This window comes from Theobroma cacao, chromosome 2, assembly GCF_000208745.1.
Source record: "Theobroma cacao cultivar B97-61/B2 chromosome 2, Criollo_cocoa_genome_V2, whole genome shotgun sequence".
Classification (NCBI taxonomy): domain Eukaryota; kingdom Viridiplantae; phylum Streptophyta; class Magnoliopsida; order Malvales; family Malvaceae; genus Theobroma; species Theobroma cacao.
The window spans coordinates 32,207,914-32,232,163 of NC_030851.1; the positions used below are offsets into that span (position 1 = coordinate 32,207,914).

A 24,250-nucleotide genomic window follows, 5' to 3' on the forward strand; every position below is an offset into this window, starting at 1 on the left:
CTGCAAGAGACAGGCATAAAAGAAGCCAAATTATTTGTCCAGCATATGGCCAAAGCACATACCCTTCACTACCTCAAACTCATCTGCCTCATGGAGCACATTTTTAATGATGTTAAGCAAAGGTACTCTATAATGGGTGTTAATGGTGACGTTGAATGCCCACTTATCCCTAAGAACAACAAGCAAACATTTAAGATTCTCATATCATATGAAATCCATCTGCACCATTGTTGGTCCTAATGGAGTATTAGAGGGGGTGAATAACACTTTTAAAGAAATTTGATAGAAACTTTTAAGGTTGAAGAACTTTTGAAAAAAAAAAGAGTTTAAAACTTGTAAAGGTAAAAAATCACCAAGTAAAGAAATGGTAAAGAGAAATGGACAAAACAAAAGTATTTATACTAGTTCGGTTCCCTTGACCTACATCCATTACCTTGATCTCTCAATCAATGATTTTTAACTCAACTTAACAAAACCAGTGAAATTGACAGTTTCCATCAAGCTTTTACAAGATGAGCTTCTAACCCAACTTCAAATTACAAGATTCCCTAAGCTTTCTTAATCTTAACCTATCCCTTAGAGTGCCTCTCACACTTTAAGTAAATAAAAAACAAAGAAAAGATGAAGTACAATTGATCACTTAACTGATTTAAGATGTACAAAGTTAAATTTAAACACTTTTTCAAAGGATGGGGGTGAAATACAAGTGTAAAAGGAAGATTTTTGGTCTTTTAAGCTCAAAATCACTTTGGATGGCTTCTCTCTATGATTTTTGACTGTTAAAAATGCTTTAAATACCTAGGAGACTAATTCTAGCCATTAAAGATAGTTTCTAACCATTACTAGCCGTTATTTTGTCTTCTAACGGCTCTCTTCAAATAGGCAGACAATGTTTCGTTAATTGGTTATAAGCAGCTCTAACTGATTATAACTTTTCTGCCTTGCACTGTCTTGAAGTTGTGTACATTGTGTTAATCAATTAAAGGAAACTCTAACCAATTACAAACTTTCTGTTTTCATTTTTCTCTACACAGCAGTCTTTCTTTAATTGGTTAGCTCTTTTTTTAATTAGTTGAGGCTTCACTTCCTTCAACCTTAACCGATTAAAATCAGCTTTAATTAATTAAAAAATCTTCGAATTTTGAATTTCTCTATTTTGGCTCCCCTCAATGGTCAATATTCTTTTAACGTTGGATTTTGGCACTTGATGTACTAAAGTCCTATGCTCCAACCAATTATCCCAATTCCTGAATCGATTAACATACCTTTATTTGTAGCTTCCAACACTTTCTTAATCAGTTAAGCTTTGTACTAACTGATTAAGGCTCTACTGTCTTACTTTTGTATAGTGCCTAGCATTGCCTTAACTGATTAAGGCTTTACTGTCTTGCTTTTGTATAGTGCCTAGCATTGCCTTAACTGATTAAGGCTTTACTGTCTTGCTTTTGTATAGTGCCTAGCATTGCCTTAACTGATTAAGGCTTTACTGTCTTGCTTTTGTATAGTGCCTAGCTTTGCCTTAACTGATTAAGGCTTCACGTTAAGTAGTTAATGATGTTTAGGTTTCACTAAGTCCTTTCTGTTTTGCTTAACCTATCTTCTAAGTGAGTAAGTTTCTTGGCTTACTTTCAAACAACAAATAACTTAAAAAATTTAAGCTTTCTCTTACACACTTAAATAATATGATTAAACACTAATGAATGGGAATTGTTATCATAAAAAACACACGATGTTAACATTTTCTCTTTAATTTTTTATGATGACAAAACACTCCTACATGAAGATTATAACTTCTAGTTCGGTATGAATGCTTTAAATTTCTATGCATAATGAGGATTGCTCCCTTTAAGTTAATGCAACTAGTTTTTTTTTTTTAAATATTTGCAATAAAATATCTATAATATCTATAGTAACTAAACAAGATATACAATATCCATTGTAGTTAAGCAAGATATATTGAATATTGTATAATATTCAACAAAACCATTACTAAGCATCACACACATAAATTAAATATAAAAACCTATCAAACTCTATTTAACTTAGTCTTCCTTCTCTTTTTCTTTGTCATTATTAAAAAAGATATTCAAAACTCCTCTTTAATAAGTGCATATCGATTTTCCTTTAATCTTTGAATTAAACATTAATAAATAGGAATCATAAGCACTCATACAACTAAGTCATACAAGCTTTTAAATATAATTCAATAACTTCAAAAGTCAAGTTTATAACTATGTAAAAACAAATGTATGAAAGTTAAATCATTTCAAAAGCTAATCAAGGACCATTCAAATAATGTTCAAGCAAATTTGATCATTTTGTCATAATCAAAACTATAATAATTTTAAAGCTAACAACCATAAATCATTAACATGCACATCGTAAGCTCCACGTCATGAACATTAAACCCACAGAAACCATTTATGTAAAACATTAGAGTTGTTACACTCCATGTCCATTTTGTCATCAAATGTTACACACTTGGTTAATAATTTTCAACCCAAATGGGCAAAGCCTGTAACTACTCTTCCCATTGACACAAAACAAAAATTCTGCTCAAACATCAAAACCCAAACTCACATAAACTATTTACATAAAACATTAGAGTTTTTTACACTCCATGCCCGTTTTGTCTTCAAATGTTACATGCTTGGGTAACAATTTTCAACCCAAATAGGCAAAGCCTGAAACTACTTTTCTCATTAACACAAAAAAAAATTATGCTCAAACATCAAAACCCATATGGCATTTAAACAGCAAAACCCATTGAAAAACATAACAAAAAAATTCAATAATTTATTAGTGAAAATATTCAAACAACAAAACCCATTCAACTATTTTGTTAGTTTACCTTTTTATGCAATTATGAACTTATTATTGTGATTGAATAGTTTGCTCTAAACTTTTTCGAACACTTCACAACCTTTAGGAATGAGATTGATTTGTTTGAATGCTCTACTTTTCCTCAAGAGAAGACAATGTGTAATATCCCAAGTGTTTCAGCAATTCAAAAAGTAAAAGGAGATGAAACATCTTATCATGTTAAACACAGAAGGGTAGTTTTGTCAAAAATTTTCTGTCAAGTCAAATTAGTTTAAACTATTGCGTCACATGTTACAACCTTTCTGTCATAACGTGTAACAATTAAATTTTTCAACTTGCTTTATAACAACTAAATCTTCAACATGGAGTGTACCAACTACATTTTTATCATCGCGTGTAACAATTAAATTTACAACATGACATGTAACAATCATATTGTATCCACATGGCTAGTAATTACTATATATTCAACATAACATGTATCAATTGAATCTCAACATGACGTGTAACAACTACATTTTTCAACATGACTTGTGACAACTAAATTTTCAATTTGCCGAATAACAACTACACTTTTTAACATCGTTTGTAACAACTAAAGTTTTTTACTTGTCGTGTAACAACTACATTTAAAAAACATGACGTGTAACAACCAAAAATTACAACATTGTGTGTAACACTATATTTTTCAACATGACATTAACAACATCACAAAACCCCTAAACCAATTTTCTCAACATGACGTGTAATAGTAACATTTTCCAACATGTCATGTAACAAATATTTAAAAAATGGCATGTAACAACATCATTTCTTAGACATGCCGTGGAACAACTTTTTCTACCAAGGCTTTTAACAACATATTATACAAGCCTAGCCTCTCACATATTTTGCATTTTTCAAGGAGAAGTTCATAGACACCCAAGATACGAATCCTAGTATATCAACACTTCGAATAAATCATTAGCAACACTTCATTCAAATCATTAATAAGTTGACATCTATTGAAAATGGCTAACACTTCATATATACAAATCTTCCATTGATCGATAGGTTTAATTGTTAAGTGATGTGCTTCATTCAATATTTGGCTCAACCAAGAAGGAGTCTAAGGCCTGCGAGGTGTGGAAACATTGGCGTCGTCCTTGTGTTGCTCATGGAAATAACGTTGGAACATATCTCTATTGAACTCAATTAGATTGGCGATTCGCATTTGTCTTACATGCTTTAGACACAAGTTAACACATTCCCCAATTTTCAAAAGCTTTGAGTTGGAATCGCCTTATTGTTGAGCTTGACCGTGCCCATCTCTTTCTAGAGAGGAGCATGATTAAAAAAGAGATACAACAAAACGGGTGAAATTAGGCAATAATTAAGTGTAGGATTGAGGTCAAAATAGGGTCGTTTGGATAACATGCCAAGTCATCTACCATGTCATCAGCTCATGCGATTTTCTGTCTCTTGTTATCCACGCTTCATCCACTTGTCAACTTAGCCCTTAATTGTAAGGAATCAAAAACGTTTAACTCTTAATTGTTATAATTGAAATGTTTGACCCTTAATTGAAAACGTGTTCAAACGTTTAGCTTGAATTGAGCATTTAGTCTAAAAAAATGGCTTTCTTTTGTTAAAGAATTATTTTATCAACACCAAGTAATAACGATGCACGTATACTAATAAAATGACTTAGATTTTTTGTTTTTTAAAAATCCATTTTCACCAAATACAACGATAATCTTATATTGTAATCTTTTAAAAAAAGAAAAAAAGAAAAAAACTACTAACAAGGAGAACATTTAAAAATAATAGAAAAAAGGAGTGCGCACCTAGCAAATCATTTCATGGCATACTAAATAAATTGCTTATTTTTGTGCTTGAATTGCATGCTGCTCAAAACAATTTTTAATTTTGAAGTTTTTTATATTATTAGATTTACTAATATATTTAAAAACATTGACACTTTTTTAGTCAATTTTGATAATAAAAAAATTTTAAATTATTTAAAAAAATGAAATAAATTTTTATTTTTTATTACATTCAATCAAATTTCTATACTTTTTATTTTTAGTTAAATAAGTCTTTATAATTAATTGTTAATTAACTGTAATTAATCATAATGTTATTTATCATTTTATAACCATGTGGTATATAACGTGATGCTTACATAGAAGGTAATTTGTCATGTGATTATATTGTCATGTAATGTCATCATTCACTATAACATATTAGCATGTCGCTTTAGTATCACGTGATATAAAATAATAAGTAATATTTTGACAAATGATAATTAGTTAATTGTTAATGGTTAGAACTTAAATGACTTACAATAAAAATATAAGAGTTTGATTGAATGTAATGGAAAAATAAAAATTTATTTAAATTTTTTTGAATAAGACATTTTTAATTATTATGTTTAAAAAATTTAACAAAAGCTAAAAGGGATTGAATATTTAAAATTGTGTCATATTTTGTTCGACTTATATATGGTGTTGACATAGGGAGAGAACTAAATTCAACATTTTCTTTTCCTTTGAATGCCACTCCTGTTTATTATTCATGATAATCAATATTTAAAACTTTATAAAATTAAAAAAAAAAAAAAAGAAAAAAAAGCACGCCAACGAAGCTCCAAGGCAATCAATGGCCATAAAGAAAAAGAAATGGATAAAATATCTTTACTCTTTAAGTTTTGATCGAAATTACAAAGGTTCATTTGTTTTTGAAATAAACACTCAATCTAAAAAAATATTTTTCACTTGACACGTAAGTCCAACCGTCAGTTAACTGTTAATATTTTCGTCAATTTACTGACGTAATAAAAGTAAAAAAATAATTTTATTTTTAATTAATTTTTATAATTACTATTATATTTTTTATTAATAAAAGAAGCTCTCCATGTGAGAGCATCAGTGCTCCCTTAGGGAGCCCTGATCGAGCTCATTAAGGGAGCATTTAAGGAGCTTGATCAAGGCTTTGGTGCTCTCCTAGAGAGCTTGATTTGGGGCTCCCTAAGGGAGCACCGGGAGCCTCGATCATGCTCTTTTACCCTGTTGAGCTGGGGAGTAGCAATTGATGTTTCTTATTTTTTTAAATTTTTTAAAAATATAATAATAATTTTTTAAATTAATAAAAAAATATTTTAATTTTTTCACAATTTTGATGTTTATATTATTAAGACGAAATATCTATTTTAAAAATTAATAGACTTCTTTATAGTTAAAAAAAATTTTAAGATATAAAGATATTTTACCAAAAAAAATTTCAAGGCAAATGTGATAGTGATAAATCATAAATTATTAGTTCCTGGTTTTAAGAAAAGAAAATCCAGCTGGAATCCATCAAATCATTTTTTCTGATTATTTATTTATTTCCACCAAAGAGTAGTTCTATTTATGCTAACCTGGACTTTTCTCTCTTTTCTTTTTTTTTATATTATACTGGTAATAATTTTTTAATTTTCCATTTTCCTCAATCGCAAGTTTATTACACCCAATTTTTTAATTAGCGAGATAAAAAATGTTAAACTCTTCATCGATCAGCAAAAGATAAAAGAAAAACAGCAGGACTCGGATCTTCCTCATCAATCTCTCTCCCGAAACTGCAATGTCTTATTGTTCATTATAACCCTAATTTTCGGGTACTTCTTTCCCAGTTTGAATTCTCAAGGCTTTACATGATTTTGCAAGTGGAATCCATAATTTCAAGTTTTTTGAAGTAGTGATTGTTTTTTGAGCCCTAATTTTTATTTTACTAATGCCAATGACTTTGTAGGTTGGAAAGGAAAGTGAGGAAAAATGAAGGCAGGAAGTGCTGCCAAGTTGATTGTAGATGCGTTGCTGCAGCGGTTTCTTCCTCTCGCTCGGCGCCGCATCGAAACGGCTCAGGCTCAGGTTTTTCTTCTCTTATTTCTCTATTTGTTTATTCGTAATGTTTAATTTTTTTTGAATTTGATAGTAATCATGAGTATTGAAAAAGTGTGTTTAAGCTTTTTTATTTTTAATTACTGAATCAATGGTATTTATCACAAAAGACCTTTTCTTCAAAAAATGTAAGTGATAAAAGATTCTGGATATTAGTGTTATGTGGTATTCAGTGTGGGGGAGTATAAGGCCTGTGGTGGATTTGAATATGAAAAGAGGTTTAAGAGAAATGTAATTTGCGGATAAATGGAGAATTTTAAACATGTGGAGATTTTGTTTTGTAAGAGTGGTCCGTGAATTAAGGAGCTTTTCATTTGATGGCATACATTAGTGCTTAATAACAAGAGAGTTTAGCAGGCTGCTCTTTCTTAATGAGTAAACTCTTGGAGTAGTTATCAATTTTTAACTTGAGCATCATAATGTCATGCTTAAGGCTGAAGATGGATTAGAAGTAGTTTGACTTCAGGGTTAGCATCTGACGTGGATTGGCTTTGTTTATGTGAGGTTTGACTAAACCTGGTGGATGGTGGAAGGTAGTGGATTTGCTGATATGTCAGCTTTTATGTTCTCATATGGGGGTTACAAAAGGTCAGAGAGAGAGAGAGAGACCTTGGCGAGTGATCCATAAGCTTCCAATGTGGTAGAAGCTTTTTCTTTGCCTAAACTCTGCTAACTTATGATAAACCTGGTTATATACAAAAATAGTTTTTGAGTTTGTTTCTCATTGGTTTTAAATTTTCTCTATATAGTGACCTTTAAGGAGCTTTTGGAGATTGAGCATCTGCTAGCTAGAAACACAGACGATTTCTGGTCATTTTGATTTGTTTTCAAAAGCTAGAGGCTCACATATTCTTCTTCTTCTCATTTTCATCTCTAATAGAATTTGATTGATCATTTCTCCATTCATCTCTAATATTGGCTTTTTGCCTTACCATTGAAGAGAGTGATATTCTATTAGGACTTAGATTCTTGGCTTGATAAAGAGAAGGAGTTTTACAATAAGATTCTTGGAGATCAGGATAATAAATGTTATCCTTTTTCTCATCTAAACAGAGGAGTAATTAGCTTAAACATAAAAAGGGGATTGAGAGTTGGACCGTGGGATGGGAAGGTTGCCTCTTTTGTTTGGTAATTTGTGGCAACTTTAGCTGTAAAATATTACCAAAGTATGCCGTTGATGAGACTTTCATGTTCTCTCTCAACTAATGAATGGTGATTTTGCCCTATTGGATTGATGTCTATCTCAATATTTTATGTTCTTCTTTCCTGTTGTTATCTGCAGGATGGACAGTATCTTCGACCATCTGACCCTGCTTATGAGCAAGTACTAGATTCGTTGGCTATGGTTGCACGACACACGCCAGTTCCTCTTCTAGAAGCTCTTTTAAGATGGCGAGAAAGGTTAATCATTTGCTTATTTACTTTACCATTTTTTTTTGCTTCTCACAAACTTTTATTCCTGAATGCCTTTTAGCTCCCAACGGTGTCTTGTCTTGAAAATATCTGTGTCCTGTATTATTATAAGCCATGATATCTTTTGATGATGATGGAGAGAGAAGTGTAGAGGTTAAGATGGTATCCTGGTAGCCCTTAAAATTGGATAAAATGAAGTTTCTGTTGATCACACTTCAGTAATTGAATATTAATATAATTTCTTGTGTAAAATAAAGCTCATCTCAACCATCACTTATAGTTTAAATAAAAACTTTTTGAAAAATCATCTGGTGGAGACTGGACTGCTACTGCAAAGGTGCAACTAACATACAGTACCAGTTTTCTATTTCCTCAAATTGTTTCTCTTGTGTCAAATTTTCAAGCAATTAAATGGGTGAAAATAGCTGTCTCCCTATATAATTGTTAGCTACAATATTGTTTGATGATATTGGAGAGAGAACTGTAGACGTTGACAGGTTTCTTGGTAGCCCATAAAATGGGATAAGATGAAGTTTTTGTTGATTGCACTTCAATATATTAATATAATTCCTTGTGTAAAGTAAAACTTCTCTCAACCTTCACTTTTAGTTTAAATTAAAAAACTTACTGAAAAACCCTCTATTGGAGACCGGACTGGCTACTGTAAAGATGCAACTAACATACAATACCAGTTCTCTCTCACATTTTTTCTCTCACGTCCAATTTACAAACAATGAAATGGGTATGTTAGCAGGGGTATATCCCGATGGTTTGTTTTTTATGAGAAGCTGTAGTCAGCAATCATTAATAAACCGTCTCATGTTTTCTTTATACAGCTGGAGGAGAAGGTAATGCCACTCTATCATGGCATGTGGTCATCAAGTTTTAATTGTTTTATCTCTTTAGGTTTTCATTATCTTACTTTTGCTTTTGGAATATTGGTTGTAGTGAATCCCCAAAGGGCGCAAATGATGCATCTACATTCCAGAGAAAGGTTTGTATGCGTTAATAGCTACAGATTTTATTCCATTGAAACTCAATGTACTTTTATTACATTTAATGGCTTGCAAAGATTGCCTTTTTACAACTTAAAAAAAGACACAGAAAGGTAGTTGTTGAAAGGAAGCTGAAAATGAGTGTAGACAGAAACCCACTACACAAGGATATTTACCTTTTAGTTTTCTGAGTTTAATGAAGGGCTCTCACTAATCTGCTTAAACTCGCAATGAGTTAAATGTTCTCTTTCCATGGGGATCAGCTTGCTGTGGAGTGCATTTTTTGCTCAGCTTGTATTCGCTTTGTTGAGTGCTGTCCACAGGAGGGACTTACTGGTTTGTTCATTTCCCTATTATTTGCTTTTGTAATTGTACTTGGTTTTCTCATAATTCAATGAAGTGGTATGTTTACTTTGCAGAGAAGCTTTGGTCTGGTCTTGAAAATTTTGTTTTCGATTGGCTAATAAATGCTGACAGGTAAGGCTGCTAAGGATGAGTCTTGGACCATCTTAAACCAAAGTTGTCGATTTCGTTCTATGCTTCACTAGTGCCTTAAAGTTTTATATACAAATTCTAGGCATATGTTGTGTTAATTTTCAATGTTATATTTATGTTCATTGAAGTATTCAAATATGGGTTTGCATAAAAGAAGTTGGTTTAAGATATAAACGTTGTCAGCTAGTCACATCTATACGTTCCATCAAATAGATGTTATATTGACATTTGTCACAAATATTAGTCTGCAGAGATTCCATTTTTATGCCTTGCATCCGTAGTGTTGGTCACCTGCCTTACCCTATAAAGGAAAACAAAAGCACCAAAATAATTCTCGTTGCTTGGCTGCATTTTCTTCTGAACTGAAAAGGAAAAAAAAAAAATCCCATTGCTTGGCCCAATAATAACTGATAGACTGTGTTTTCAGTATTCTTTGTACAACATTTGATATGATAGAAAATAACAGCCAAGGGATAGGTTTTTAGCTTGAACAATTTACTTATGCATGATCTTGCTGGATTACTGAGTTAACAATAAAGTCTTATTGCAGGGTTGTTAGCCAGGTTGAGTATCCCTCACTAGTTGATTTGCGGGGTCTCCTTCTTGACTTAGTTGCTCAACTCCTAGGTGCCTTATCTCGGATCAGGTAGCTGTATTGTTATCTGGTGACATTTAAATTTGATAGAACTGTCTGTGATTTGGTACTTGTTATACCATTAATAAAATGGTTTCTGAATATTTAGTTATGATGAAATCTTTTGACAGAAATTTGTAAGATGACATTTTCCCCTTTTCATAGGAAAAAAGCATAAGATGTAGATTTTGTATATCAAAAAATGATATAATAATGTCTACTAAGGGGCATCCCGGCAGACAGACCTTGGGATTTATACCATTTTTTTTGTGTGAAAGATCTTAGGGTTTATTTTGGAGGTCTCAAATTTGTACATTTGGGAGTGGGTTTTAGGTTTATGGAATAGGACTAAACTACCTTCTATTGTGTAGCCCTGGGTCCAAGAGGCTCTTACATGTACCAAAAAAGAAAGGTCATATTAATGAGGATGAAGGGAAGAGTTTATATGTGACTGGCTTTGGTTAGCTGTTTGTTTTATCCTGAATCTACTATGCACAAGAAGATCCTTGTGGTTTTAATATACTTGGGGAATTATATGTGGTGAATAAACTGAGTTGGACATCTTTTTCTACTTTCTTAATCATTGTTTTCTAAATATCAAGCTTTTTAGTTGATGCCTTCATGTAATTGGGAATTACATGTGGGTGAATAACTGAGTTGGATATTGTTTCCTACTTTCTCAATCATTCTTTTCTAAGCTGCTGCTCAATGAAGTGAAAAAATTCAACACTGAAAAATTAAGTATTGAATTTTTTATCTGAAAAATTTAAGTGCTGAATTTGTACTATAAAATTGTTTGATATTTTATTGAAAATTAAAACTACATAGATGTTTCTATAATTTTCTCTAAAATTTTACGTTAGATAGTTTCAAAAAGGAAAAATAAATAGTTAAAAAGGAAAGAAAATAAGGTTAATGTAAATATGTAACAATTTTTTCCTTCAATAAGACTTGATATAATATATTAAGTAGCTTTTGACTCCTTCAGATTTTCAACAATTTTTCATTGATTTTTAATGTTTTATCAAACACGCCCTAAATATCAAACTTTATAGTTGATGCCTATTTGATCAATTATATTAGAGTACATGTGATCCTTTTTTATATTCTAGTTGCTGTCTTTTCATTTTCTTCAGTTTATGATTCTGCATTTTAGAAAGTTCTCATCACTGAATCTAGATATCAGTTATTCTAGTTGGGAAAATAATATATGTATATTATATTTTATATAAAAAATATTTTAATGGTCCATTTGTACAAATAAAGCCCAATTGTAGATTATCAACATTTGTAGGCATATGAAGTACTGTTAGATTTTTGAAGAATGTCAATGGTATATTTTATGTAGTCTTCCTTTGAAGAGGGTGTTATATTATGGTGTAATTTCTTTTCCTTGGGCTCTATTTATATTATTGTTCTCATTTGTTACCACAGCACAACACTAAAGGCATTTATTTGAGAAGTTAGGTTGGTCTACTAAAAGCTATAAAGCAATTCATTGCGAATAAAGTACAATACTAAAGGGCATTCAGTTAATTTCCACGGTTCTTAGGAGTTTTTTCTCCAATTATTTTGCTTTTTTCTTTTAAAGTCATTCTACAATTAATCTATAGAATTTGTGCGTCAGATCTTTTCCTCTTCTTTTTATTGCTTTTTTGCATACTTTTTGTGTACTTTGTTGTGCCCCACCCGCACCTTTCCCTTATGATGAATCTAGTACTTGTAGAAAACCATTATAAGTGTTTTCACTGCCACTAGTCCCCCACATTCCCAACAAAAGGGAATTTTTATTAGTAGCCTCTGGCTTCCAGATGCATTGATTTGTTGACTTGTCAAAGATCTAAGTTATGGCCAAAAATGTGGTTTCAAAATAGTCATCAATACTTTGTGGCATGTCTGCAATGAAGCTTCATCTATATATATATATATATTTAATTGTGCCTTGCTTTTCTTTCACAGATTTAGTTCTGTAACTGAGCGCTTTTTCATGGAACTGAATACTCGTCGGATAGACACTAATGTTACCAGAAGTGAAACACTTAGTATTATAAATGGGATGCGCTACCTGAAGCTAGGGGTATGCATATCATATTTTTCTACTTTTTTTTTCCTTAAAAGAAAAAGGCATCATGAGGACCAGTGTATGACAATAAATAGTTGCCAGGTTAAGACTGAGGGAGGACTGAATGCATCAGCCTCTTTTGTGGCAAAAGCAAACCCTCTTAACCGTGCTCCACATAAACGGAAAAGTGAGCTTCATCATGCACTATGCAACATGCTTTCAAACATCCTAGCACCACTTGCTGAGGGGGGGAAAAACCAGTGGCCTCCTACAGGTGTAGAGCCCGCACTTACTCTATGGTATGAGGCTGTTGGGCGAATCAGAGTGAATCTCATGCATTGGATGGACAAACAGAGTAAACATATAGCTGTAAGAGCATCTTTGTTTACCTACTGGTTTTTCTTGGAATTTCCAATTGTTTGGTTGTCTTGTAACATGAAAGCATAGAGGTCAGTTTATAATTCTATCTACTACATGGCAGAGGAAAAGAGCACTCCCTAGTTCCATAAAAAAAAAGGAAATTATATAGCTTGTCCCAAAAATTCTAAATAGGAATAAATTGACTAAACTCTAATTAAACACCTGAAAGGGCTTACAGTAGAAAAAATGATCTTTCCCTTGATTATAAAATCACGAAATGCCTTATTTGGTGAAAGAAACATTACATTGTCGAACTTCTTTTTGATGTCACGTTTCTGTTGGTAGGTTGTTGGATTTTCTCCATTATTAGTGCTCAACATTCATATAGAAAAATTTCAGAAGGAAATTAGTAAATGAATTTTCAAAGGAAGAGAAATCTCAAGAATAAACTTTCTGCAGAATTCCTAATATTCAGAGCAGTCACAAAACATTTTATTCCCTTCTAAGGATCCTATCACTTCTTTCCCCATAGAGTTCATAAAAAACAGTGAAAGTGTAGAATTTAGTTCCTTTTAAATTTCAATGCTTATTAAATTGAAAGAGCAAAGTTCACTAAGACTCTCAATTGGGTTGATTTCATGTATATTTCTCTGATTTCCTTTTCAGCAAACGCATACCCTCATGGGTGAAACAAGTCAATTAGATTCTCTCGTTTTAGATCTGTTACTTTTTCAAATGGAAAATACTTCAGGCCTCAAATTTTCCTTATTAAGCTTGGTCTTGCGCTTCTTGTTGATATTTTCCATCAAAGAATTGATTGGATGTTAAATGACAGGAACCATTGGTCCGTCTATTAATGTAGTTGAAGAGGCTTGATTGTTAAACTGGAGGTTTGAGGGATACAATTGAAATAATGTATAATTCAGGAGTTCTGTTCATTTTAGCAAAATTCTTAAGTAGTGCATTTTTTCTTTGTTGGATTATGACACGATTTTTGTTCTTTAGCATGCTTGAGGTGCCTATTTAACAACTTTGCACCGTTTACTCTATTTTGTGTTTGCATCAACCTAATCAAGAGAGATAATCAGTTGTGCATACACACGTATCCATATTTAGTTTAGAATGTGAAATTTTTATTTGAAAAGTATTCTTCCCAATTTTTAAGAATATTGTAAGTTTTTCTTATTGATAAAGTTTGAACACAACTAGAGGGTTATATTGCATCCTGCTTCCAGGATGATAATATCCTTTCTTTTAACTTTTTTTTTTATTTTAAAATTGTCTATCAAACACCGAGTTCATTTTTCTCTATATTTCCGCATGTGTTTATGCTTTCTCTCACATGAACAATTCTCTGTACTAGGTTGGTTATCCTTTGGTGACTCTTCTTCTCTGTCTTGGTGATCCTCAAATATTCCACAACAACTTAAGCTCTCACATGGAGCAACTCTACAAGCTTCTACGAGTAAGTTTGCTTTTATTTATATGGTCTGGGGGATGGGCAGATCACTCATACAGTCATTTGGTTGATTTTCCCAACTCCTCTTGTGCTTTTCCTGCTGGTTTTTCTGGGGGCTCTGATCTCCAACCACATTTACAAGTTTTTATTTCAAGTGTCCATGTAACACGGCATCTGCTGCTATTTATGCAGGACAAGAATCATCGTTTCATAGCTTTGGACTGTCTTCATAGAGTTTTGAGATTCTACTTGAGTGTTCATGCTGCTAATCAACCCCCAAATCGTATATGGGATTACCTTGATAGTGTAACTTCTCAACTCTTAACAGTTTTGAGGAAAGGAATGCTCACTCAGGATGTACAACATGATAAACTTGTTGAATTCTGTGTGACTATAGCAGAACATAACCTTGATTTTGCCATGAACCATATGATCTTAGAATTGCTGAAGCAAGATAGTCCAAGTGAGGCAAAAGTTATTGGTTTACGTGCTTTGCTTGCCATTGTTATGTCACCTTCAAGCCAGCACATTGGCTTGGAAATATTTAAAGGTAATTGATAACTGGTTGTATAATGCAAATTATTGTCATATGATCTCATGCCAGTCATTATCCTCATTTATGTTGTATGAGCAGGGCATGATATAGGCCACTATATCCCAAAAGTGAAGGCTGCAATTGAGTCAATATTAAGGTCTTGCCATAAAACCTATAGCCAGGCTCTTCTGACTTCTTCGAGGACCACAATAGGTAATTCCTTCTCTAAGATCTTATTGACTGTAGAATCAGTATTAAACTAACTTAATTTGGCTTCTGATGACATGAAGTCAAAAGGGACGAAGAAACCTTAAATTTGTATATTTAGCATTTGGTTTATTTGTTTGTGGATCAGTCTGGCACTTGTATTCCATTTTTTGATTGCTAAGTCACCTTAACAATGCATAACAATGGCTAGATAACAGCTTCCCGCTAAACTATTGTCATTTTCTAAATTTATTTGTTGAACTCTTGGGTTGAAGACATGCAAATCTTGAACTGTGGCAGTTGACTGTGAATCAAGTCTTGGCCCAATATGAGGCAGCAATCGATCATGTGTGTAACTGAATTAAACTAGTTGAGTTTTGTTTTTAATGAAAATTAGACAGGAGATATGCCTTAGTGTGATTGCTAGACTGATTTTTGCTCAAACCAATTTCCTCAACCGAGCTGACCTAAGACTGCTTGAATCTGTCTATCAAAGATGATCATTACTCATATTCTAGGTTTTTGTTTCGCGGCTTATTTCTCCTTCAGTTTCTCTCTCTCTCTCTCACACGTGCGCACACACACACACTCACATAAGTAATTGATGCATTACATATGCCAGAGCAAGCGTGATTATACCTAGCTATGCAAGAGAATTTATGTTTAGACACTATTATGGCAGAGTCAGAAAAAGAAAATGAAATGGTTATTTTCAGGTCAAAAATGGAAGATACTAGAGATGACCAATTTTATTCATGCTTAACACTGAAAAAATGAAGAGTAAATGGTACAGTCAAGTGAATTCTGTTTTCTGTAGTCTAGAACCTTTATCTGCGACCTAGCAATGGTTGAAAAATTTCTTCCTCTATTTGTCAATCAAATTAGAATGGGAACCAATTGTCAAACGGTACTGAAATCTGGAGATGGGATAAAAATAGTTCGGCATATATGTTACTAGAATTACATGCTGATGTTTCTGACTAAGATTTTACCTGCTACAAAGATTGTCTGTACTGTAGAGAAAGTACAGATAAAAAGTATGAATTCTGTTATGGTTCTGCTCATCTTCTGTCAACTAAATATTTCTATTTGACTAATTGACTCTTTTCTTTTTCACCCTGAGCATCTATCAAACATTTTCTTTCTCAAATTACTTGGTTCAAGATCTGTTGCTGCTATGAATGCTAGGTTTCCACTTTTAACTTCTATTTTCCCCTTATCTGGATGCAATGGCACGTGCCATGTGAATTCTATGCTTTCCAGATGCTGTAACCAAGGAAAAGTCTCAAGGATATTTGTTCCGGTCAGTGCTCAAGTGCATACCTTACCTAATTGAAGAAGTTGGCCGAAGTGATAAGATAACTGAAATAATACCTCAACATGGTATAAGCATTGATCCTGGTGTTCGTGAGGAAGCAGTTCAGGTACTGAACCGGATTGTAAGGTACCTTCCTCATCGTCGCTTTGCAGTTATGAGAGGGATGGCCAACTTCATCCTCCGACTACCTGATGAATTCCCTCTTCTGATTCAAACATCATTGGGGCGACTGTTAGAACTTATGCGGTTTTGGAGAGCTTGTCTGATTGATGATAAACTGGAGCAAGATGCTCAAGATGCTCAAGATGCTAAGCGTATGTTGCAGCAAAGCAATGGATTCAAGAAGTCTTCTTTCCATCAACCAGGGGAAGCTATTGAGTTTCGTGCATCAGAGATAGATGCAGTTGGTCTTATCTTTCTTAGCTCCGTGGATAGCCAGATCCATCACACAGCATTGGAGTTATTGCGCTGTGTACGTGCCTTAAGGAATGACATACGAGACCTTACACTTCGTGAGCAGCCAGATCATAGTATAAGATATGAAGCTGAACCTATATTTATAATTGATGTGCTGGAAGAACATGGGGTGGGCTATATTTAGTTTATGATTCCCTTTATATGACTTTATTTTCTTTAATTTCTCTATGAAGTGCAATGTATTCTGAACTTTAAGTTAAATATTGCAGGATGACATAGTTCAGAGTTGTTACTGGGACTCTGGCCGTCTGTTTGATTACAGACGAGAATCTGATGTAATTCCTCCTGAGGTGACTCTTCAGTCTATAATATTTGAGAGTCCTGATAAGAACAGATGGGCAAGGTGTCTTAGTGAGATCGTCAAGTATGCAGCTGAACTTTGCCCTAGCTCAGTTCAAGATGCAAAGTACGTACAATAAGATAATTATGTAATTGTTACATGTTTTTGCCCAGGAATGTGTGTTGCAATAATGTCATTATGTTTTGCCTAGAATTGATGGGATGTTCTTTTGACAGGTAATATTATCAATTAATGAAACCTAATGGAGATTAGACTTAAGCCCTGGGCATTTTTTTAGTATTTGAGGGGTGGAAGAATGTGAAAACAATATCTATGGTTCATACATTTTGTGGTTATGTGGGTCTCATTGTTTCAGCTTTATGGAAATAACATGCAGACTTTGATGTTTGTTCATTGATGGTAGCTTTATGTCCGTTAAATGAGCTAATTGGTTGATGTTTAATTTAGCATTACTGCAATTTCTTTTTGAACATGTAAAAATTACCAAAGAATAATTGGTTAGCATAGAGTATAGTGAACATCAATTGTCATTGGAAACTGCTTTTATTTTTGTCTATCTTTGGCTCCAAAATGGGGGAAATTATTTGCTATTTGCTTTCATTTTCCTGGTTAATTAGTTTTAAGACTGCAATGAATCTATGGATCGTCTTCTAACCCGTTCTCACTTGGCAGGGTGGAGGTTTTGCAACGTCTTGCTCATATCACGCCTGCTGAGTTAGGTGGAAAAGCTCATCAGTCTCAAGATGTAGATAACAAACTGGATCAGTGGCTCATGTATGCAATGTTTGTATGTTCATGTCCACCGGATAGTAGGGAAACTGGAAGCATAGCTGCAACAAGAGAGCTTTACCATCTTATTTTCCCCTCTCTGAAATCTGGATCAGAAGCACACATAGTAAGTACATGCTAAAGAGTTGATTCTACTTTATTAGAGTTGAATGCATAAATCTCTTGAGTACACTAATCTTGAGACACTGTTTCTGCTAGAACATGAGAATTGGGTAAAAGTGCCATCTGTATGTTTTTGCTTGTAATACAGTATCCAATAGCGTTCTTATTCAATTTTTCATACTGTTCAATGGGGATTGTGAGTCATCAATGTTAATGGCTACAATTGACAATCAGTTTCTTGGTAGGTTTTTCATGTTTGAAAGAACTATAGATGAGACAAAGAAGAGAAAGGGGAAGGTGAACAGATGTTGTATGAATTAGGTTAGGTAATTTTGAGTTCTATTTTATTCTTTTAGCTCACTTTGAGTAGCTGTGTTGTTAGATCCATCCAAATTTGGAAGTTTTGAATTCAATCCCAATGGAGAACTTTTTATATACATACAAAAATTTGAATGAACTGTAGGTCTTTTAATGCCATTTCATGGTTGCTGTATTGGGTACCTTGAACTAATGTGTCTCTGCTAAATATACTTAGCTGCCTGCTTGCAAGTGTTAACTTGTTTCTGAAACAATGAGCCTAAATTTTGCATTGTCTTTTTCTTGGTTCTTATGGAAGATGACAACTTGCTTAGGTTTGCTACAGAGACAGGGCTACTTTTTAACTCTTGATGGGAGGCGATAGGAGAATATGAGGATGCACCTAGTATTTATGGCTTACAAGAAATTTCTTTATTTAGTACCTCCCTATATCCATACTAAAATACATACTTGGATGATACTTACTTGTATGAAGGCATGATAGATGCATAGAGTCTAATTGAGTACACTGCTTGACAGTTCAATTGCCTATGACGAATAAATTTTGCTAGCTAATTGCTCTCTCTTTCAATTTGGTGTATCTTGACATATAGAGGAGAAGAGAGGGGGGGGGGGGGGGGGGGGGGGAGGTTTGNNNNAGAAGAGGGGGGGGGGGGGGGGGGAGGTTTGTAAGAGGTGAACCCTGAAATCCATCATGATATTAGAAGTATTAAGGATAGAAGTAGTCTGGGATAAGTATTAATGCATGTTTTCTTTTCAATTTTTGTTACTCTATATGATTCTAAGTTTGTTTTGATTGCTGAAATTGGTTTGCTTTCCTTTATAAATTAGCATGCTGCCACCATGGCTCTCGGGCACTCACACCTGGAATCTTGTGAGATCATGTTTAGTGAACTCACATCTTTTGTTGATGAGGTTTCTTCTGAATCAGAGGGAAAACCAAAGTGGAAGGTATACCTATTCTGTACCCACTTCAAATACATCTTTAATATAAAATTTGGTTCATTTCATGAAGCTCAGTTGTTATTTTGACCTCTTTCTGAAGATTTTACCAAGAGTATTCTTTTCCCTCTCTGGTTTTTTTATTTTTAGTGATGCTATTCTAAGCAAAAGTTCCATCAGCTTGGGCTGAAATCTATTTTCCATCTCAATGATATAAATAAACAATTAATTCTTGTTTAATGAATAGTTGAATTGATTCCAAATGCTTGTATTCATCCCTTTGGATGCAGAGTCAAAAACAGACGCGCCGTGAGGACCTTCGAGTCCATATTGCCAATATTTATCGCACCGTTGCTGAGAACATCTGGCCAGGATTCTTGGGCCGAAAGCCTGTGTTCCGTCGCCATTATCTAAGGTTTATTGAAGACACGACTAAACAGATTGGACAAGCATCTGCTGAGAGCTTTCAAGAAACACAACCACTCCGCTATGCACTTGCTTCGGTTTTAAGATCTCTAGCCCCTGAATTTGTGGATTCAAGATCAGAGAGGTTTGATCTTAAAATTAGGAAGAGATTATTTGATATGCTTCTACCCTGGTGTGACGACACAGGAAGTACATGGGGACAGGATGGTGTTAGTGACTATCGACGTGAAGTTGAACGGTACAAGACTTCACACAGGTCAAAAGATTCTGTGGACAAAATTTCGTTTGACAAAGAATTGAGTGAACAAATCGAGGCAATCCAGTGGGCCTCTATGACTGCTATGGCTTCACTTTTGTATGGGCCTTGTTTTGATGACAATGCAAGAAAAATGAGTGGCAGGGTTATATTTTGGATTAATAGTTTATTCAATGAGCCTGCACCTAAGGCCCCATATGGTTACTCGCCAGTTGACCCAAGAACCCCATCTTATTCCAAATACACAGGAGAAGGACGTGGAGCTGCTGGTCGTGATAGGCATAAAGGTGGCCATCATCGTGTTGCATTAGCAAAATTGGCTTTGAAAAATCTTCTTCTTTCAAATTTGGATCTGTTTCCGGCTTGCATTGATCAGGTATGTCACTATATAGGCACCTTTTACTGACAAACAGCGGATGCATTTAGAACTATGAAGTGAATGAGTGATTGTTGGATCAGTTGTATTCCAATTATAAAAATCATTTAAAGCTTCTACATAGTGGTAGCCAGATGATGACCATGTCAAGTTTACAGATCTTTTTTTTGCTTTTTAAGTTCACTGATCTTCTGAGCAATAGGAAGTTGATGAGGTTTTTATCTTTCTATAATTATCTTAAATAAAACTTATAAAGTCGTTTTCGTATTTCTGTAACTTTCCTTTTTGTAGTGGTGTTTCTTTATATGCCAATTTCTATGATTTACTCAAAACTTTGGGCTTCTTCCTGCCTTACACATTTCTCTTACATAGGTTTTGGGAATGCTGCATTGTTCTTTTTATTTCCATTTGGGCCTATATGTTTGTATTTAATAATTTCACTTTGTGGGGAACTAATTAACTTAATGATTTTCAGTGCTATTATTCAGACCCTGCTATAGCCGATGGTTACTTCAGTGTACTGGCTGAGGTCTATATGCGACAAGAGATACCAAAATGTCAAATTCAAAGGCTCTTGAGCCTGATCCTCTACAAGGTAGTGGACCCATCTAGGCAAATCCGTGATGATGCCCTTCAGATGCTTGAGACTCTCTCTGTACGTGAATGGGCTGAAGATGGCACTGAAGGCTCTGGTAGCTATCGAGCTGCTGTTGTTGGTAATCTCCCTGATTCCTACCAACAGTTTCAATACAAGCTCTCATGCAAACTAGCCAAAGATCACCCTGAGTTGAGCCAGCTCCTCTGTGAAGAGATCATGCAGAGACAACTTGATGCTGTTGATATAATTGCTCAGCATCAGGTGTTAACCTGTATGGCCCCTTGGATTGAAAACCTGAATTTTTGGAAACTCAAGGACTCAGGTTGGAGTGAAAGATTATTAAAAAGTCTTTATTATGTGACATGGAGGCATGGAGATCAGTTTCCTGATGAAATTGAGAAACTTTGGAGCACAATTGCCAGCAAGCCGCGGAACATTAGTCCAGTTTTAGATTTCTTGATTACAAAAGGAATTGAGGATTGTGATTCAAATGCATCTGCTGAAATAAGTGGTGCGTTTGCCACATATTTCTCAGTTGCCAAGCGAGTAAGTCTGTATCTAGCACGTATATGTCCACAACGTACAATTGATCACCTAGTTTACCAGCTGTCCCAGCGGATGCTGGAAGATAGCATTGAATTAATCGGGCCAGGTGCAAACAGGGCTGATGCCAATGGAAATTTTATTTTAGAATTCTCTCAGGGGCCTGCAGCGGCCCAGATTGCATCTGTTGCTGACAGCCAGCCACATATGTCACCATTACTTGTCCGTGGTTCGCTTGATGGTCCATTGAGAAATACTAGTGGAAGCCTGAGTTGGCGTACAGCTGGTGTTACAGGGCGAAGTGCCTCAGGCCCATTAAGTCCTATGCCTCCAGAATTAAACATTGTTCCAGTAACTGCAGGCAGGTCAGGTCAGCTCCTTCCAGCATTGGTAAACATGTCAGGGCCTTTAATGGGGGTTCGAAGTTCCACAGGAAGTTTACGGAGCCGCCATGTTTCCCGGGACAGTGGAGACTACCTGATTGACACTCCAAACTCTGGTGAAGATATCTTGCATTCTGCGGTTGGTATGCACGGTGTCAATGCTAAAGAACTTCAGTCAGCTTTGCAAGGGCATCAGCAACACTCACTTACTCATGCAGATATAGCATTGATTCTACTTGCAGAAATTGCTTATGAGAATGATGAAGACTTCCGCGAGCACTTGCCTCTGCTCTTTCATGTCACATTTGTTTCAATGGATAGCTCTGAGGATATTGTACTGGAGCACTGCCAGCATTTGCTTGTTAATCTATTATACTCACTTGCAGGTCGACACCTGGAGCTGTATGAGGTTGAAAGTAGTGATGGAGAGAACAAACAGCAGGTTGTCAGTCTGATCAAGTATGTTCAGTCAAAGCGAGGGAGCATGATGTGGGAGAATGAGGACCCCACAGTTACAAGGACTGAGCTTCCTAGTGCTGCACTTCTGTCTGCCCTTGTTCAGAGTATGGTTGATGCAATATTTTTCCAGGGAGATCTTCGTGAGACTTGGGGTGTTGAGGCACTCAAATGGGCTATGGAGTGCACGTCAAGACACCTTGCCTGTCGTTCTCACCAGATCTATCGTGCATTGCGGCCTAGTGTTACAAGTGACACATGTGTGTTACTCCTTCGTTGCTTACATAGATGCTTGGGAAATCCAATACCTCCTGTTCTGGGCTTCATTATGGAAATTTTACTTACATTGCAAGTAATGGTTGAGAACATGGAGCCAGAAAAGGTGATACTTTACCCACAACTTTTTTGGGGTTGCGTGGCCATGATGCACACAGATTTCATTCATGTCTACTGCCAGGTTCTTGAGCTTTTCTCGCGAGTTATTGACCGTTTATCATTCCGGGACAGAACAATTGAAAATGTCCTCCTTTCAAGCATGCCTAGAGATGAGCTCGATAATGTTGATATTGGGGACTTTCAGCGGATGGATTCTAGGGGCTATGACTTGCCAGCAACCAGTGGCAATCTGCCAGCATTCGAAGGAGTGCAGCCTCTTGTACTTAAAGGACTCATGTCCACTGTTAGTCATGGTGTAGCGATTGAGGTCCTCTCTCGTATCACAGTGCACTCATGTGACTCTATATTTGGTGATCGTGAGACTAGACTACTGATGCACATTACAGGATTGCTTCCCTGGCTTTGCTTACAGCTTTGCAAAGACCCATTGGTGGGCCCAGCTTCACCTCTCCAACAACAGTACCACAAAGCCTGCTCTGTTACTGCCAACATTTCAATTTGGTGTCGAGCAGAATCACTGGATGAATTAGCTACTGTTTTTATGGCTTACTCCAGAGGTGAGATCAAAAGCATTGATAACCTCCTTGCCTGTGTCTCACCGTTGTTATGCAACGAATGGTTCCCTAAGCACTCAGCTCTGGCTTTTGGACACTTACTTCGGCTACTGGAGAGAGGTCCAGTTGAGTATCAACGTGTAATACTGCTCATGCTTAAGGCATTGCTCCAGCACACTCCCATGGATTCAGCTCAGAGCCCACACATGTATGCAATTGTATCCCAGCTAGTGGAGAGCACTTTGTGCTGGGAGGCACTAAGTGTATTAGAAGCTCTTTTGCAGAGCTGTAGTTCATTGCCTGGTTCACACCCACATGAGTCAGGGACATTTGAAAATGGGACAGATGAAAAGATGTTAGCTCCTCAGACCTCATTTAAGGCTCGAAGTGGGCCACTACAGTATGCTATGGGATCAGGTTTTGGGGTAGGTTCTACATCAGTTCCACAAGCTGTTTCCATGGAGTCAGGTATGACACCTAGAGAGGCGGCTTTGCAAAACACCCGATTGATCCTTGGGCGGGTGCTCGACAGCTGCGCCCTGGGGAGAAGAAGGGAGTATCGAAGGCTGGTGCCTTTTGTGACCACAATTGGAAACCCATGACATGTAATTTTTAATTTTACTCCTTTTTCTTTTGCCATTAATGTTAAGGTAGCTTACATTATACTTTAGAATTTAGATCAAGCACTGGGAAAACTTGGGACCTGGCTCTGTAAATAGGCATCATAAATCTGTAGTTGTAGTTAGGGCTGTAATATTTTTAGGCAGCGGAAGCATTCCAGGTCCCTTGTATCACTTATTTTTGATAATTTTATAATTCTTAAAATGCTCTCAATCAAAGTTTTTGTCATTCCTTCTCTTTTGTTACTACCAAACTTCCAGTTGTTTTTGTTGATTTATGCTAATGTGTTTCTTCTTGATCCAAAGTACCAGTGATGATAATTGCTATATGGCGGGCATGGCTATAATTCTAGTGTGAGGTACTATGACATTACCAAAGGTTTCTTGCAATGAGAGTTGGAAAATCCTATTAATTGGGATCTGCAGTACAGGCTTCGAAGTGAACGAAGCTTATCAATTGTAAGGCTTATCAATGAGATATTTCCATGGTTC

The 24,250-nt window shown here is 35.3% G+C and overlaps 1 protein-coding gene across 1 annotated transcript; it reads left to right on the forward strand.

Annotated features, from left to right (window-relative positions):
• LOC18609476 (cell polarity protein mor2) lies at positions 6,344–23,996 on the forward strand. The gene is made up of 18 exons (XM_007044604.2): positions 6,344–6,460; positions 6,595–6,713; positions 8,026–8,144; positions 9,105–9,150; positions 9,415–9,487; positions 9,571–9,628; positions 10,197–10,292; positions 12,240–12,357; positions 12,445–12,711; positions 14,066–14,167; positions 14,354–14,711; positions 14,796–14,909; positions 16,167–16,807; positions 16,908–17,104; positions 17,672–17,894; positions 19,040–19,159; positions 19,441–20,208; positions 20,684–23,996. Exons 2-18 carry the CDS (start codon positions 6,618–6,620, stop codon positions 23,738–23,740), a joined length of 6,453 nt encoding a protein of 2,150 aa, XP_007044666.2. The 5' UTR covers positions 6,344–6,460; positions 6,595–6,617; the 3' UTR covers positions 23,741–23,996.

Coding starts and splice junctions, on each gene's coding strand:
- LOC18609476 (XM_007044604.2), top strand. CDS start 6,618: ATGAAGGCAGGAAGTGCTGCCAAGTTGATTGTAGATGCGTTGCTGCAG. Junction 9,151..9,414: donor CATCTACATTCCAGAGAAAG/GTTTGTATGCGT, acceptor CATGGGGATCAG/CTTGCTGTGGAGTGCATTTT. Junction 20,209..20,683: donor TTCCGGCTTGCATTGATCAG/GTATGTCACTAT, acceptor AATGATTTTCAG/TGCTATTATTCAGACCCTGC.